The following is a 15749-nucleotide window of genomic DNA, read 5'->3' as shown; positions in this document are numbered from 1 at the left end:
GTGTAGATGGGGGAAGTTCCCTTACTTACTTCACCTCCTTACCCACCTTTGAGTTATCATGGAGACCAGAAAATCAAAGTAAAATGCTCTTTCAGGACCAGCTTCTGGTTTTGTTAACCTACCAGTACCCCATCTGACATATCTTGATGCTTTTATTTCCTTCTCCCTCCCTGGTGGGACTGTGTTAACCAAAGAAGGGGACTCTGTTACATATACTTTTCTCGTCCAAAATAATCTATTTGTCTTTCCTTAGCGCATACCCAGCTGATAATGTAACCAAAGAACCTGCAATAGAAAAAACACTGATATACTCTCTACTTTCTGTGCTGGACGAGGATTTCTGGAGATGCCAGGAGATGAATGTTTGATTTGGTTTGGTTCATAAGGTGTTCTGTCTTGACAAGTTCAGATGTTTGACTGGAAGTACTTCTAAAAGAAAAAAATGAATAGATCTATTCAATCAACTCTCTTCATTGCCTCAATGTTATCTAAGAATTAAAAGTTAAAACTGAGAGGTGGTTCTCTTTCTCCCATCCTTCCAGACACCATTAAAATAAACTGGCCCAATTCTTCCTATCACAGTAGAAAGTGTCACACAAACTTTACTTATATTTCCAAGCAAGGACAAGTTCCACTCTTTCCCTGAGCTGCATCAACATGGTACCTACCAGCTATGAGGATACATTTTTCCTTGCCTTTTTAAAGAAAGAGGAGAAGAAGGAAGGACTACTCCATACTCTTAAGATAGTTTTATCTGTGCATTCTGAATTATACTTTTTAAAATTTTTGTGTAATATTTACTCCATTGATATTAATCTTCCAATAATACCTCATAGGAAAAAACTTAGGATAATTGCTTCCATGTCCCAAATGGTAAACTATATCTGGAACAAGGTCACGTAATGCGTTTCTGACAAAAGGAGGAAAAGAGCCAGAATTGCATAAACCTTCTCGAAAGGGTTCTGGCATTTAGACTCAGTTTGGAAGACTCCCCTCCAAATGGTGTCATTTACCCAAATGATTTGCAAAGCTGTTATCCAGATGGTCAAATCCTCCTCGAATGCCAGTACTGCTAATCCCCTGTACATTTCTCTTGCATGTTCTTTTCTTCCAATAAATAGCATTCTCAAAGTTTGAGCGATCTTCAGTCTCTTTCATGGAATCTGTGGTAGGAGTGGGACCGCACAGTGGGGACTGCTGAGCACTCAGAGTCAAAGGCTGAAAATCTCAATCTGCTCCCTGCTTCCCTGAGTGCTCCTTCTTCCTCAGAAAGAAAAATGAACTGTCAAACGTTTGCAGTGGCTCTGCTGTCGACACTTTTGTTCCTTGAGCTTTAATGCTCCTTGAGCTTTAATGCTCAAGAGAACACTTGGTCATTTGAAAATTTACAATCTCATGGAAAGAAACAAAGTGTCACTTAAGCCCACATTTGCTCAGCACCCAAGACTCCAACTACATGAACGTGATTTGAAAAACGTGATTTGACTCCAACTACATGAACGGGTCTTGATAAAATTGAGGTCATATATTCATAATTATATCACCAAATTCCAAACAGATGATTCTTATAGTATAATCTAATGAAGCTACTCAAGTCAAAGAATATAGCATACTGTTACCAATAATAATCCTTGAAGACAAACTTTCCGTTCTTTCAGGTGGTGGTAAAACTCCTCCAAGCAACAAATGGAAAAAGAAAGCCCATTGGATCATCTTGATTTACAGATTTTAAAACTTTATTAATAAGAAACTACTTATGACAGTGAAATGTCTCAAAAGTTAAGATAATATCTTTTGGGGCTGGAAACGATTTGCTTGGTATGAACTGGAAGGATTTTGTATAACCTAGGGTAGTGGTGAGAGGCAGCTAGAGTTCATGGACTCAGAAGCCAGCTTACCAGGGCTTGGAATCCCAGCTCTGCCACTTATTATAGTGGTTGTGTGATCTCGGTTTTTCAGTCCTCTCTGTGCCTCAGTTTCTTCATCAGTAAAGTGGGAACAATAATAGTACCTACTCATTGGGTTTTTATGAGGGTTGAAAATACATTTAAGGCTCTGATAACAGTGCCTAACATTTGATGGCTTTTCAATAAGTCTTAACTATATGCCACTGCAAGTGGTCTTCGGGGTCTTCAGTTATCTGTCTTAAAATTTTGTAATTTATCAGGAAATAAGCTCTCTACCAAAGCAATTTTTCATTCTGCTCCCAGGGCCAGCTGGCATGGAGCAGGAAAGATTAACGAGTCACCCACTAATGACCAGGATTGTTGCAGTGTCTACGGACCAAGAGCACCCTTGATTTTTTTTTAACCTTCTGGGAATCTCGAGTTATTTTCCACATGTATCATAGACAAATGCGGAGAGCGTGAGTTATTTTGTAATTCATTTACAATTATAGATGGTAAAGACAAGGACTATTTGTTTTGTTTTGTTTCAGCCCTAAAATGTTTACAGGGTCTCAGATGTAAGTCAGCATAGAGATCTTCAATACAGCAAACTCAATATGCTGATGGTTAAAATTTTGCTTTCAAAATCCTAAGTTTGGGAAAGCATGATAGCTTGAGTGACTTGGTGTCATATAAAAATATATGACTTCCTTTAATCATACAGATATAAACAATACTATTCAAGCTATGAGGTCAATTTTGAGCCAAAATAATTTCCTCAAGCACTGGAAAGAAACAATATATTAATTAATAATGGAATTCTTTAAAATATTACCATCTCCAAAGGAATATGATAGTTTCTATGTGGAATGAATGGTGACTGGTTTTTCTTCAGTGGGCTCTTGATTTCTAAAATCAATCGCTTTCATTCAGTCGACAAATGACTTATAGGGATCCATTCACGCTAGTGGCCCAAATGATTCTTTTTCTCAGAAATAGATGGAACATACTGTCCTCACACCATTCACGGAATAATCCCAGAAGGAAGTCCCTTCTTCCAGTATTTCAATTCAATATTAACCTCTTAGAATTTCTATGCCAAGATCCTCCTCAGAGTCCATTTATACCTTCAATAATAAAAATATTTCCCACATATGGCAAATATAATTGCCAACTCAAAAATCATTTCTCCTCTTTTTCTTAGCTAACAGAATCTAGTTTTACCCAGCATAGCAATGTGTTCGGCCCAAGAGTATAAGTCATGGCCAGTATAAGTCAATTATAGCTATCTCATTTTCCTTAGACAAATATCTTTCCAGACTCCCTTGCACCTGGCCAATGAGATGAAACGGAAAGCCTCTTTTCTGCCCACTCTTCTCCTTTCCCCCTTGGGATGCTGTTGTGAAAGTATGATACCTAGTGCTATGGCAGCCATCATGTAACCATGAGACAACAAACACAAGGACCCAAAGCCAAAATACTAAGGATGGCAGAGTAGCAGATGGAAAGAACTGACTCCTTGATAATATCATTCATTAGACACTGTACTAAATTCCCGATATCACCAGCTCCCAAACTTCTTGTAATGTAAACCAATTAAGTCTTCATTGCTTTATTACTGTAGGTTGGTATAGCATCAAAATCTGCTCTCCCTTCTTCCATTATAACTGGGCAAGTGGCTGCTCAACTACACTATAATTAGCAGCCTCCCTTTCAAGTGAGTGTGGCCCTGTGTGTAAGTTCTGTCCAATGGAATGTAAGTGAAGGCTCTTACAATAAAAATATTGTATTATATAGGAAAAGGTATCTATTTTCTAGAGATGCACACTGAAGTATTTGGGGATTAATTGTCATAGTGTCTAAAATTCACTTTTAAAAACTTCATCCATGGGGCGATGAAAGAATTTTAGAAATAGAGTGGTGATGGTTATAAAACATTGCCAATCTAATCAGTGCCTCTGAATTATATACTTAAAAATGGTTAAAATGGTACATTTTACGTTATATATATTTTACCATAACAGAAAAATAATTTTAGAAACCTACATCATCAAAAAACAGATGTACCACATGACACTGATTAGGATGTCTATTATCAAAATCAAAACCAAAACCAAAAAAACCCCAGAAGATAACAAATGTTGGTGAGGATGGAGAGAAACTGGAACCTTTGTGTAGTATTGGCAGGAATGTAAAATAGGGCAGCTGCTATGGAAAACAGTGTGGTAGTTCCTCAAAAAATTAAACACAGAATTACCATATGGGCCAGTAACACATTTCTGGATACACACCCATAAGGACTGAAAGCAGAGACTCAGAGATATTTGCACACCCATGTTCACAGCAGCATTTTTCAAGGTAGCTAAAAGGTGGAAGCAATGAGTGTCCATCAATGGATGGCTAAACAAAATGTGGTGTAAACATACAATGGAGTATTATTCAGCCTAAAGAGGAAGGAAATTCTGACATACTATACAACATGGACATTTTGAGGACATAATGCTAGGTGAAATAAGCCAGTCACAGAAGGACAAACACTGTGTGATTCCACTTATATGAGGTACCTAGAGTAATCAACTTTATTGAGTTGGAAAGTAGAATGGTGGTTGTTAGGGGCTGGGGGAAAAAGGGGATAGGGAGTTAGTGTTTAATGGCTACAGAGTTTGCAAGATGAGAAGAGTTCTGGAGACGGATGAAGGTGATGGTTGCAAAACAATGTGAATGTACTTAATGCCACTAAATTATACACTTAAAATGGTAACTTTTATATGATATTTTACCACAATTTAAAAAAAAAGAACAGACACAAGAAAAATGTCACAGAAGATCTAAACAGACATTTCTCTAAAGAAGACATACAGGCCAAAAGACACATGAAAACATACTTAAAAATCTAGAAGAACTAAAGAACAAACAAACAGAGATGAACAACATAATAACTGAAATGAAAAATCACCAGAAGGGATCAATAACAGAATAACTGAAGCAGAAGAATGAATAAGTGAGCTCAAAGACAAAATGGTGGAAATAACTGCCAAGGAACAGGATAAAGAAAAAAGAATGAAAAGAATTGAAGAAAATCTCAGAGACCTCTAGATAACACTAAACACACCAACATTCAAACTATAGGTGTCCCAGAAGAAGAAGAGGGAAAGAAAGGGTCTGAGAAAACATTTGAAGAGATTACAGTTGAAAACTTTCCTAACATGGGAAAGGAAATAGTCACCCAAGTCCAGGAAGCACAGAGAGTCCCATACAGGATAAACCCTAGGAAAAAAACACCAAGACACATATTAATCAAACTAATAAAAATTAAATTCAAAGGAAAAATATTAAAAGCAGCAAGGGAAAAACCAAAAAGAACATACAAAGGAATCCCCATAAGGTTATCAGCTGATTTTTCAGCAGAAACTCTGCAGGCCAGAAGGGAGTGGCAGGATATACTTAAAGTGATGAAAGAGAAAAATCTACAGCCAAGATTACTCTACCCAGCAAGGATCTCATTCAGATCTGATGGAGAAGTCAAAAGCTTTTCAGACAAACAAAAGCTAAGAGAAATTCAGCACCACCAAACCAGCTTTACAAGAAAGCTAAAGAAGTTCTCTAGGTGGGAAACAAAAGAGAAGAAAAAGACCCACAAAAACAAACACAAAATAATTAAGAAAATGGTAATAGGAACATATATACGATAATAACCTTGAATGTAAATGGATTAAATGCCCCAACCAAAAGACACAGACTGGCTGAATGGATACAAAAACAAGACCTATATATATGCTACCTACAAGAGACCCACTTCAGACCTAGGGACACGTACAGACTGAAAGTGAAGGGATGGAAAAAGATATTCCATGGAAATGGAAATCAAAAGAAAGCTGGAGTAGCAAGACTTGTATCAGATAAAACAGACTTTAAAATAAAGACTGTTACAAGAGACAAAGAAGGACACTACATAATGATCAAAGGATCAATCCAAGAAGAAGATATAACAATTATAAATGTTTATGCATCCAACATAGGAGCACCTTAATACATAAGGCAAATGCTAACAACCATGAAAGGAGAAATCGACAGTAACACAATAATAGTAGGGGATTTTAACACCCCACTTACACCAATGGACAGATCATCCAAACAGAAAATAAATAAGGAAACACAAGCTTTAAATGACACAACAGACCAGATAGATCTAATTGATATTTATAGAACATTCCACCCAAAAGTGGCAGAATACACTTTCTTCTCAAGTGCACATGGAACATTCTCCAGGATAGATCACATCTTGGGTCACAAATCAAGCCTCAGAAAAATTAAGAAAATTGAAATTGTATCAAGCATCTTTTCTGACCACAATGCTATGAGACTAGAAATCAATTACAGGAAAAAATACTGTAAAAAACACAAATACATGGAGGCTAAACAGTGCGTTACTAAATAACCAAGAGATCACTGAAGAAATCAAAGAAGGAATTAAAAAATACATAGAAACAAATGACAATGAAAACATGACGACCCAAAACCTATGGGATGCAGCAAAAGCAGTTCTAAGAAGGAAGTATATAGCAATACAATCTCACCTCAAGAAACAAGAAAAATCTCAAATAAACAATCTAACACTACACTTAAAACAACTAGAGAAAGAAGAACAAAGAAAACCCAAAGTAGAAGGAAAGAAATCATAAAGATCAGAGCAGAAGTAAATGAAATAGAAATGAAGAAAACAGTAGCAAAGATCAATAAAACTAAAAGCTGGTTCTTTGAGAGGATAAACAAAATTGATAAACCTTTAGCCAGACTCATCAAGAAAAAAAGGGAGAGGACGCAAATCAATAAAATTAGAAATGAAAAAGGAGAAATAACAACTGACACAGCAGAAATACAAAGGATTGTAAGAGACTACTACAAATAACTATATGCCAATAAAATGGGCAACCATGAAGAAATGGATAAATTCTTGGAAAGGTACAATTTTCTAAGACTGAACCAGGAAGAATTAGAAAATATAAACAGACTTATCACAAGTAATGAAATTGAAACCATGATTAAAAAGCTCCCAACAAAGAAAAGCCCAGGACAAGATGGCTTCACAGGCAAACTCTATCAAACATTTAGAGAAGAGCTAACACCAATCCTTCTCAAACTCTTCTAAAAAACTGCAGAGGGAGAAACACTCCCAAATTCATTCTGTGAAGCCACCATCACCCTGATACCAAAACGAGAAAAAGATATCACAAAATAGAAAATCATAGACCAATATCACTGATGAACATAGATGCAAAAATCCTGAACAAAATACTAGCAAACAGAACCCAACAGCACATTAAAAGGATTGTACACCATGATCAAGTGGGATTTATCCTAGGGATGCAAGGATTCTTCAATATATGCAAATCAACCAATGTGATACACCACATTAACAAATTAAGTAATAAAAACCATATGATCATCTCAACAGATGCAGAAAAAGCTTTTGACAAAATGCAACACCCATTTATGATAAAAACTCTCCAGAAAATGGGCATAGAGGGAACCTATGTCAATGTAATAAAGGCCATATATGACAAACTCACAGCACGCATCATACACAATGGTGAAAAACTGAAAGCATTTCCACTAAGATCAGGAACAAAACAAGGATGTCCATCCTCACCACTCTTATTCAACATAGTTTTGGAAGTCCTAGCCACAGCAATCAGAGAAGAAAAAGAAATAAAAGGAATACAAATTGGAAAAGAAGTAAAACTGTCACTGTTTGCCGATGATATGATACTATACATAGTATAGAAAATACTAAAGATGTCACCAGAAAACTACTAGAACTAATCAATGAATTTGGTAAGGTTTCAGGATACAAAATTAATGCACAGAAATCTCTGGCATTCCTATACACCAACAACAAAAAATCAGAAAGAGAAATTAAGGAAACACTCCCATTTACCACTGCAACAAAAAGAATAAAATACCTTGGAATAAACCTGCTTAAGGAGGCAAAAGACTTGTACTCAGAAAACTATAAAACACTGATGAAAGAAATCAAAGATGACACATACAGATGGAGAAATATACCATGTTCTTGGATTGGAAGAATCAATATTGTGAAAATGACTATACTACCCAAAGCAATCTACAGATTCAGTGCAATCCCTATCAAACTACCAATGGCATTCTTCACAGAATTAGAACAAAAATTTTTACAATTCGTATGGAAACACAAAAGACCCCGAATAGTAAAAGCAATCTTGAGAAAGAAAAATGGAGTTGGAGAAATCAGGCTCCCCAACTCCAAACTATACCACAAAGCTACAGTAATCAAGACAGTATGGTACTGGCACAAAAACAGAAATATAGTCAATGGTATAAGATAGAATGCCCAGAGATAAACCCACACACATATGGGAACCTAATTTATAACAAAGGAGGCAAGAACATACAATGGAGAAAAGACAGTCTCTTCAATAAGTGGTGCTGGAAAAACTGGACAGCTACATGTAAAAGAATGAAATTAGAACACTACCTAACACTATACACAAAAATAAACTCCAAATGGAGTAAAGACTTAAATGTAAGACAAGACACTATAAAACTCTTAGAGGAAAACATAGGAAAAACCACTCTTTGACATAAACCACAGCAAGATCTTTTTTGACCCACCTCCTAGAGTAATGGAAATAAAAACAAAAATAAACAAATGGGACTTAATTAAACGTAAAAGCTTTTGCACAGCAAAGGAAACCATAAATAAGACAAAAAGACAACCCTCAGAATAGGAGAAAATATTTGCAAATGAAACAACAGACAAAGGATTAATCTCCAAAATATACAAACAGCTCATGGAGCTCAATATCAAAAAAACAAACAATCCAGTTAAAAAATGGGCAGATGACCTAAATAGACATTTCTCCAAGGAAGACATACAGATGGCCAAGAGGCACATGAAAAGATGCTCAACATCACTAATCATTAGAGAAATGCAAATCAAAACTACAATGAGGTATCACTTCACGCCAGTCAGAATGGCCATTATCAAAGTGTCTAGAAACAATAAATGCTGGAAAGGGTGTGGTGAAAAAGGAAACCTCCTGCATTGTTGGTGGGAATGTAAATTGATACAGCCACTATGGAAAACAGTATGGAGGTTCCTTAAAAAACTAAAATTAGAACTACCATATGACCCAGCAATCCCACTACTGGGCACATACCCTGAGAAAACCATAATTGAAAAAGAGACATGTACCACAATGTTCATTGCAGCACTATTTACAATAGCCAGGACACAGAAGCAACCTAAATGTCCATCAACAGATGAATGGATAAAAAAGATGTGGCACATATATACAATGCAATATTACTCAGCCATAAAAAGAAATGAAATTGAGTTATTTGTAGTGAGGTGGATCGACCTAGAGACTGTGATACAGAATGAAGTAAGTCAGAAAGAGAAAAACAAATACCGTATGCTAATACATAAATATGGAACCTAAAAAAAAAAACAACGGTTCTGAAGAACGTAGGGTCAGGACAGGAATAAAGACGCAGACGTAGAGAATGGACTTGAGGACATGGGGAGGGGGAAGGGTAAGTTGGGACGAAGTGAGAGAGTGGCATGGACATATATACACTACCAAATGTAAAACAGATAGCTAGTGGGAAGCAGCCGCATAGCACAGGGAGATCAGCTCGGTGCTTTGTGTCCATCTAGAGGGGTAGGATAGGGAGGGTGGGAGGGAGACGCAAGAGGGAGGGGATATGGGGATATATGTATACATATAGCTGACTCACTTTGTTATAAAGCAGAAACAAACACACCATTGTAAAGTAATTATACTCCAATAAAGCTGTTATAAAATATAAAAACAAATACCATATGCTAATGCATATATATGGAATCTTAAAAAAAAAGGTACTGATGAACTAGTTGCAGGGCAGGAATAAATCTGCCCTGAATGGACTTGAGGACATGGGGTGGGAGGGGGAAGCTGGGGCGAAGTGAGAGTAACATCGACACGTATACACTACCGAATATAAAATAGTTGGCTGGTGGGAAGCAGCAGCATAGCACAGTGAGATCGGCTCAGTGCTTTGCAGTGCCCTAGAGGGGTGGGGTAGGAAGGATGTGACGGAGGCTCAAGAGGAAGAGGATATGGGGACTCACGTGTGCATATGGCTGATTCGCTTTGTTGTGCAACAGAAACTAACACAGTATTGTGAAGCAATTATACTCTAATAAAGATCTATTAAAAATAAAATAAATTTTTAAAAAGCACACACAAAAAAAGATACTTAACATTGCTAATTATTAGAGAAATTGAAATCAAAACTACAGTGAGGTATCACCTCACTCTGGTCAAAATGGCCATCATTAATAAGTCTACAAATAATAACTGCTGGAGAGGGTATGGAGAAAAGTGAACGCTCTTACACTGTTGGTGGGAGTGTAAACTGGTGCAGCCACTATGGAAAACAGTATGGAGGTTCCTTAAAAAAGTAAAAATAGAGTTACCACATGATCTTGCAATCCCACTCCTGGGCATATATTCAGAGAAAACCATAATTCAAGAAGATACATGCACCCCAATGTTCACTGCAGTAATATTTACAATAGTCAAGACATGAAGCAACCTAAATGTCCATCAACAGAGGAATGGATAAAGAAGATGTGGTATATATATATATATATATATATATATAATGAAATATTACTCAGCCATAAAAAAGAATGAAATAATGCCATTGCAGCAACATGGAGGGACCTAGAGATTATCATACTAAGTGAAGTATGCCAGACAGAGACAAAATCATATGACTGTTAGCTGTCAACCTAAGTGTCCATCAACAGATGAATGGATAAAGAAGATGTGGTATATATATATACAATGGAAAATTAATTCATCCATAAAAAAGAATGAAACAGTGCCATTTGCAGCAACATGAATGAACCTAGAGATTATTATACTAAGTGAAGTATAAGACAGAGAAAGACAAATACCATATGATATCACAATGGAAAATTAATTCATCCATAAAAAAGAATGAAACAGTGCCATTTGCAGCAACATGAATGAACCTAGAGATTATTATACTAAGTGAAGTATAAGACAGAGAAAGACAAATACCATATGATATCACTTATATGTGGAATCTAAATAAATGATACAAATGAACTTATTTACAAAACAGAGACTCACAGACATAGAAAACAAACTTATGGTTACCAAAGGGGAAGGGGGGGAGGCAAAAATTAGGAGTTTGGGATTAACATGTACACACTACTGTATATAAAATAAATAACCTATTGTATAGTTCAGGGAACTATATTCAATATCTTATAATAACCTATAGTGGAAAAGAATCTGTATATATATCTGAGTCACTTTGCTGTACACCTGAAACTAACACAACATTATAAATCAACTATATTTCGATAAAAATTTAAAAAGATTGTTAGCTAGCTGTCTATGAAAATCCACTTTCCCCTTCTTCCACTGTGTTAAAAGAATAGCTAGGCATCATTTGGCTGCCCAGCCTCCTCTGCATGTGAAGTAGCACTGGGACTGAATTCCTGCCAATGGAATGTGCGTAGAAGAGATGGGTGCCACTTCCCGTCCCAGCACACACGTCTCTCAAACACTCATTTCCTACGGGCTGAGACAGTGGTGACCAGAAGAAAGAAGTTACGTTGAGCACGGCCTGTCATGAATCTCTCCTCTCCCGCTGATATGGGACACCCGCCCGGGACTGATACTTGAGAAAACAAACTTCATTTTTAAGCCACACTGTTGTTGGGTTTCTTTTTACAGCAGCTGAACCTTTTACCACAGCGAATACATTCAGATACTCTGTTCACCGCAGCCCAAATATCTTATCTGATACCTGCCATCATTTCCCATAAAAATGATGAAGCCACTCTGTCCACGAGCTATTGGAGAAGTACATGGATTCTTAGGTGACAACAATTTAAGAGAATCCTGCCCTGATGATCAGATGATACCCAAGCATTCCAAGTGACTAGGTGTTTTCTCTAAGTACATGAAATAATTAAGGCCAGGGGACATCTTCCTCACTTAGCAGTGACCAATATTTTACACATAATTTTCAAAAAGTCTTTACAAATACACAAACATATGTTTTTCCTAAAGAGCTAGTTGTATTTTATAGATCTGGAATCAAATGAATCCTCAGGGCATCCTGGGAGGTATAAAAAAGTTGAGTAATATTATTAATTTTATTTTATAGATGACAATGACATCATTGCTTTTAACATTCTCGATTCACCAGTTCTAAAGAATCTTGTCTAGACTCTTTGCCACATGCAATTATTTCATGTGCCTTCCTATCCCTAAGGCAAAAAACAAACACAAAAAAGACTATAAAGCCATCTGACCACAGGCTAACTGGAAATGAAATCCTTGTGCCCGGGAGTCCCTGATCCAGAGCTTTGAAACAGCATCACAACAACCCCTTCTGACCCACAGTCACAGCTCCAAGTGCCAAAACAAACGACGACTCCTCGTGATGCTGGCGCTCTCTTGCTGGGCTCTGACACCAACTCCACAGGCCTGAAACAAACATGAAGCAAACAAGAGCAAAAAAGAAATCCCCAAAGGATAGGTAAGTTCGGTAAGTTCAAGACATGGGGATCTGAGAAGGAAATTCAGGTAGAATCTTATGTGGCTGAAAAATGCTAGGCTACTACTGCACATGACCATCAAGCCCCAAGCACTGAACTTGTATCTCCTCATCCAACAAACTGGCAGCTGCTCAGTGGATGTGATATATCAAAAGTGAGAGTCAAAATGATAATTCTTCCACTCTCCATTACAGTGGGAACACAGAATAGAGCTGGATCCCTAAGCATGTGTCCTGGATCCAGAGTCTGCCACAGAGTTGCTGGGTGATGCTGTGCAAATCGCTTAACCTCTCTAAGCCTCAATTTTCTCATCTATAGAATGGGATCATAATAATACCTACTTCCTAGGGCTGCCATGAGGATTAAGGAAGTTAAAACATGTAAGGCTCTTTGATAAGTATATGGCAAGAGCTCAATAATTGGAAGCCTATTATTATAAATTGCTGTCTTAATATCACTAGTGCCCACCCATTTGTGGTCCAGAAAAAGAAAGTAGAAATGTGCAAATTTATTCTAGCTTAACAGTGACTGCTCAGGAATTCAGTGAGGAACCTGAAAGAGAAAGTAAGGTAAGCTTTTAATGTTCTCTTGGTGAAGCAGGGTATGGTACAAAAATCCTTCAAACTGTCTCCTAGAAATTACGCTGATGACGTCTTTGGAAGGACCAAAAAACCACATGAAATATATGAGACCAGAGGTTGCTTTGTGGAGCTCAGATGTGCAGTGAAGAAGGTTGTACATCATCCTGCATCTTTCTCAAGGCCAGAGGAACTAATCAGCAACTCAGAACCTGAACTCCCCCGAACACTCAGAACCACTACATCACCAGAATAAAAATCAGTGAAACCAGGGATTTATAAAATGTAGTTTACTGCCTGATGCCTAGTCTTCCACACCCAGCTGGCGTTCCACACACCTTGTGAAAGGTGACCTAATGCAGTTTCTCATTTCATACAGTTCCCTTGCACAAAAAACAACCTGGAATAGACCTCATAAATCATCAACCTCTTCTGTCTTCCTCAAATCCTCATTCCCACAGATGATGTCACCGCATGTTAATTTTAAGCACTTAGAAGGCTACAGGGTATACATAAGGGTGTGCCTGCAGAATTAAGAGCAAAATTAGCAAAATCACCAACAAAAGTGGCTCCATAGTGAACCAATGAAATTAAGCACTTTGAGCAGTAACACATCTGAATAACGACTTACAAGCATCCTGCTAAGAGACTGGCATGCTTCCCAACTCTCAGAAAGTAGTGACTGGCGTGAAACTGGAACTCTGAACCACTCAGTGTGCTGGGCCCAGCCATTGTGCCCCTTGGTGGTTCTCCAAAGGCTCGAGTGTCCTTCACCAGACCCCGGATGCTTTGGCCTTGGTCCTGGGTTACTTCTTTAGGTCAATCAATGCTCTCCCAATTGCCCCTTTCACAGCTCAGATGCCAGCTCCCTTCTGCGGCCCATCTCTGCTTCCCTGTGAAGATGGATCATATGTGATCATACATGATACTCAGTTCCTGAGAGTGGAAGGGAGGGGCAGGGTGGAGGCAGAGGAATCATCCCCTAGGACACACATGCCGTCTCTCCCAAGTGTCTCTTTTTTGTTTCATTAAAATCAAACACAAATGGAGACCAGACTTGAAAACTCCCTGAGCAAAATCAGTTTAGTTATACAAGCAAAACTTAATTCGGCTTATTTTGCAAGACAAGCAAGGCCAATCTGGGTCACTTCTTGCTTCTGCCTCTGGGAAAGTCAAAAGTGAAACTTAATCGTTCCCCCAAATTGATAATGCGGCATCGCTAACCAATTCCCTTTCATTTAAGAAAATTCTAATATTGTAACCAATCACTGTGAAGAATAAACAATCAATAGGCTGCTTTAGAGCAATACAGCAATACACCTCTGAGCCTCATTCCATGTTTTGGTTTGAATGCTCCTGTCTTGCAAACTGTCTTTTTTGGTGTGTGCACAATAAACTTAAACTAGTATGATGACTTCAGTGATTCATTGGTTTTACTTTTGCTTTTTTCCGAACTTTTGACAGTTCATAGCATCAGAAGTGGGATCCAAAGAAGACTCCCCCAATGACTCCAAGGCTGGTGAGCAATCAGGAGTCAGGACCCACAGCCCACTGAGCTCACTGCTTTCTCGCGGACCCTGGAGTTTGGGGGTTAAGTCTCTCTTGGGTCTGAGCTTTCCTCTCTTTGCATTCTGAGTTCTCCAACCTTATTGTGCACACTTGCTCTCTGTTTCTGTTTGTTGAAGCTTCTTGCTAAGTCACGCTTCTGTCTGTGAGGGGAGAAACCCGTGATTCCCTGGGGTTTAGGCAGCCGTTGGATTACTGGGCTCCCCATAGATTGTTTCGGGGAATCTAAAGGCAGAGAGGGGGTCTACCTGATCTAAAGTTCCTCTTTCTCCCTTAAAAGACTCCTGCTTCTTATATGTATACCCACTAGGGACCAGGATCTTGTGCCTTTCTGGAAAAATGGGTGAACTTTTGAATAATTTGTAATTGCAGTGGCCATTTTGGGGAAATTTTAACTGAGGTAAGTCCACCTAAAGGGAGACCCTGGAAAAGAGAGGATCCCAAACCTCTCAGAGATAATGGAATGCATTCTTTGACTGGCATGCAGAAGCTTCTAAAAGACAAAATGACTCCAAAAATATTTTCTCTAAAAGAATCCTTACAGAATGCAAAAAAAAATCTTTTGTAAATAACTTTGTCTAACTGAGCAGGTTATCTTAACCGAGTCCACCGGCCCAAAACACAATTTGGATCCAGTTATTTTTTTGTCTTGTACCTAAGACATGGCTAAAATTTTTATTTATTTATTTTTGGCCACGCTGTGTGGCTTGCGGAATCTTAGTTCCCCAACCAGGGATTGCACCTGGGCCCTCAGCAGTGAAAACTTGGAGTCCTAAACACTGGACTGCCAGGGAATTCCCAACGTGGCTAAAATTTTTAAATGAAGGCCACAAGATCTCTCTTTGTGTCTGTCTATATGTTTACGTGTATGTATGTATGTATATTATGTACATGTGATATTTTTAAGAGTTCTATTTAATTGACTTAAAGAAAAATAAATGCTCATATAAATTGATTCCTAAAACTCTCAGAAATGTAAAATCTAATCCAAATGTTTTTCAAGTTCACATGATCTGGGATAATCTTTGATAAATAAAAACTAATTTAACTGCTAGAGGTAAACATTGGCAGAAGACTCTTTGATATAAATCG

At 37.8% G+C, this 15749-nt stretch overlaps 1 protein-coding gene across 11 annotated transcripts in view; it reads right to left on the bottom strand.

The window, feature by feature from the left end:
* The window catches only part of TMEM150C (transmembrane protein 150C), a 76053-nt gene that overhangs the window by 23814 nt on the left and 36490 nt on the right, over positions 1-15749 (bottom strand). For 7 of the 11 annotated variants that reach the window (XR_014296686.1, XM_082653687.1, XM_082653691.1 and 4 more), the window contains exon 1: positions 13723-13854. The exons of the other annotated variants lie outside the window; for them this stretch is intronic. Coding sequence is in view for 6 of the 7 variants with exons in the window: in XM_082653687.1 (XP_082509813.1) it covers positions 13723-13823 (101 nt within the window). In the remaining variant the exon portion in view is untranslated. Of the gene's footprint in view, positions 1-13722; positions 13855-15749 lie in introns of those variants that run through there. 11 annotated transcript variants of the gene reach the window in all.

This window comes from Grampus griseus (genome assembly GCF_964374135.1).
Source record: "Grampus griseus genome assembly, chromosome: 4".
In the NCBI taxonomy this organism is placed as follows: Eukaryota; Metazoa; Chordata; class Mammalia; order Artiodactyla; family Delphinidae; genus Grampus; species Grampus griseus.
The sequence above is the reverse complement of the archived record's forward strand: the minus strand, read 5'-3'. Positions and strand labels throughout refer to the sequence as shown.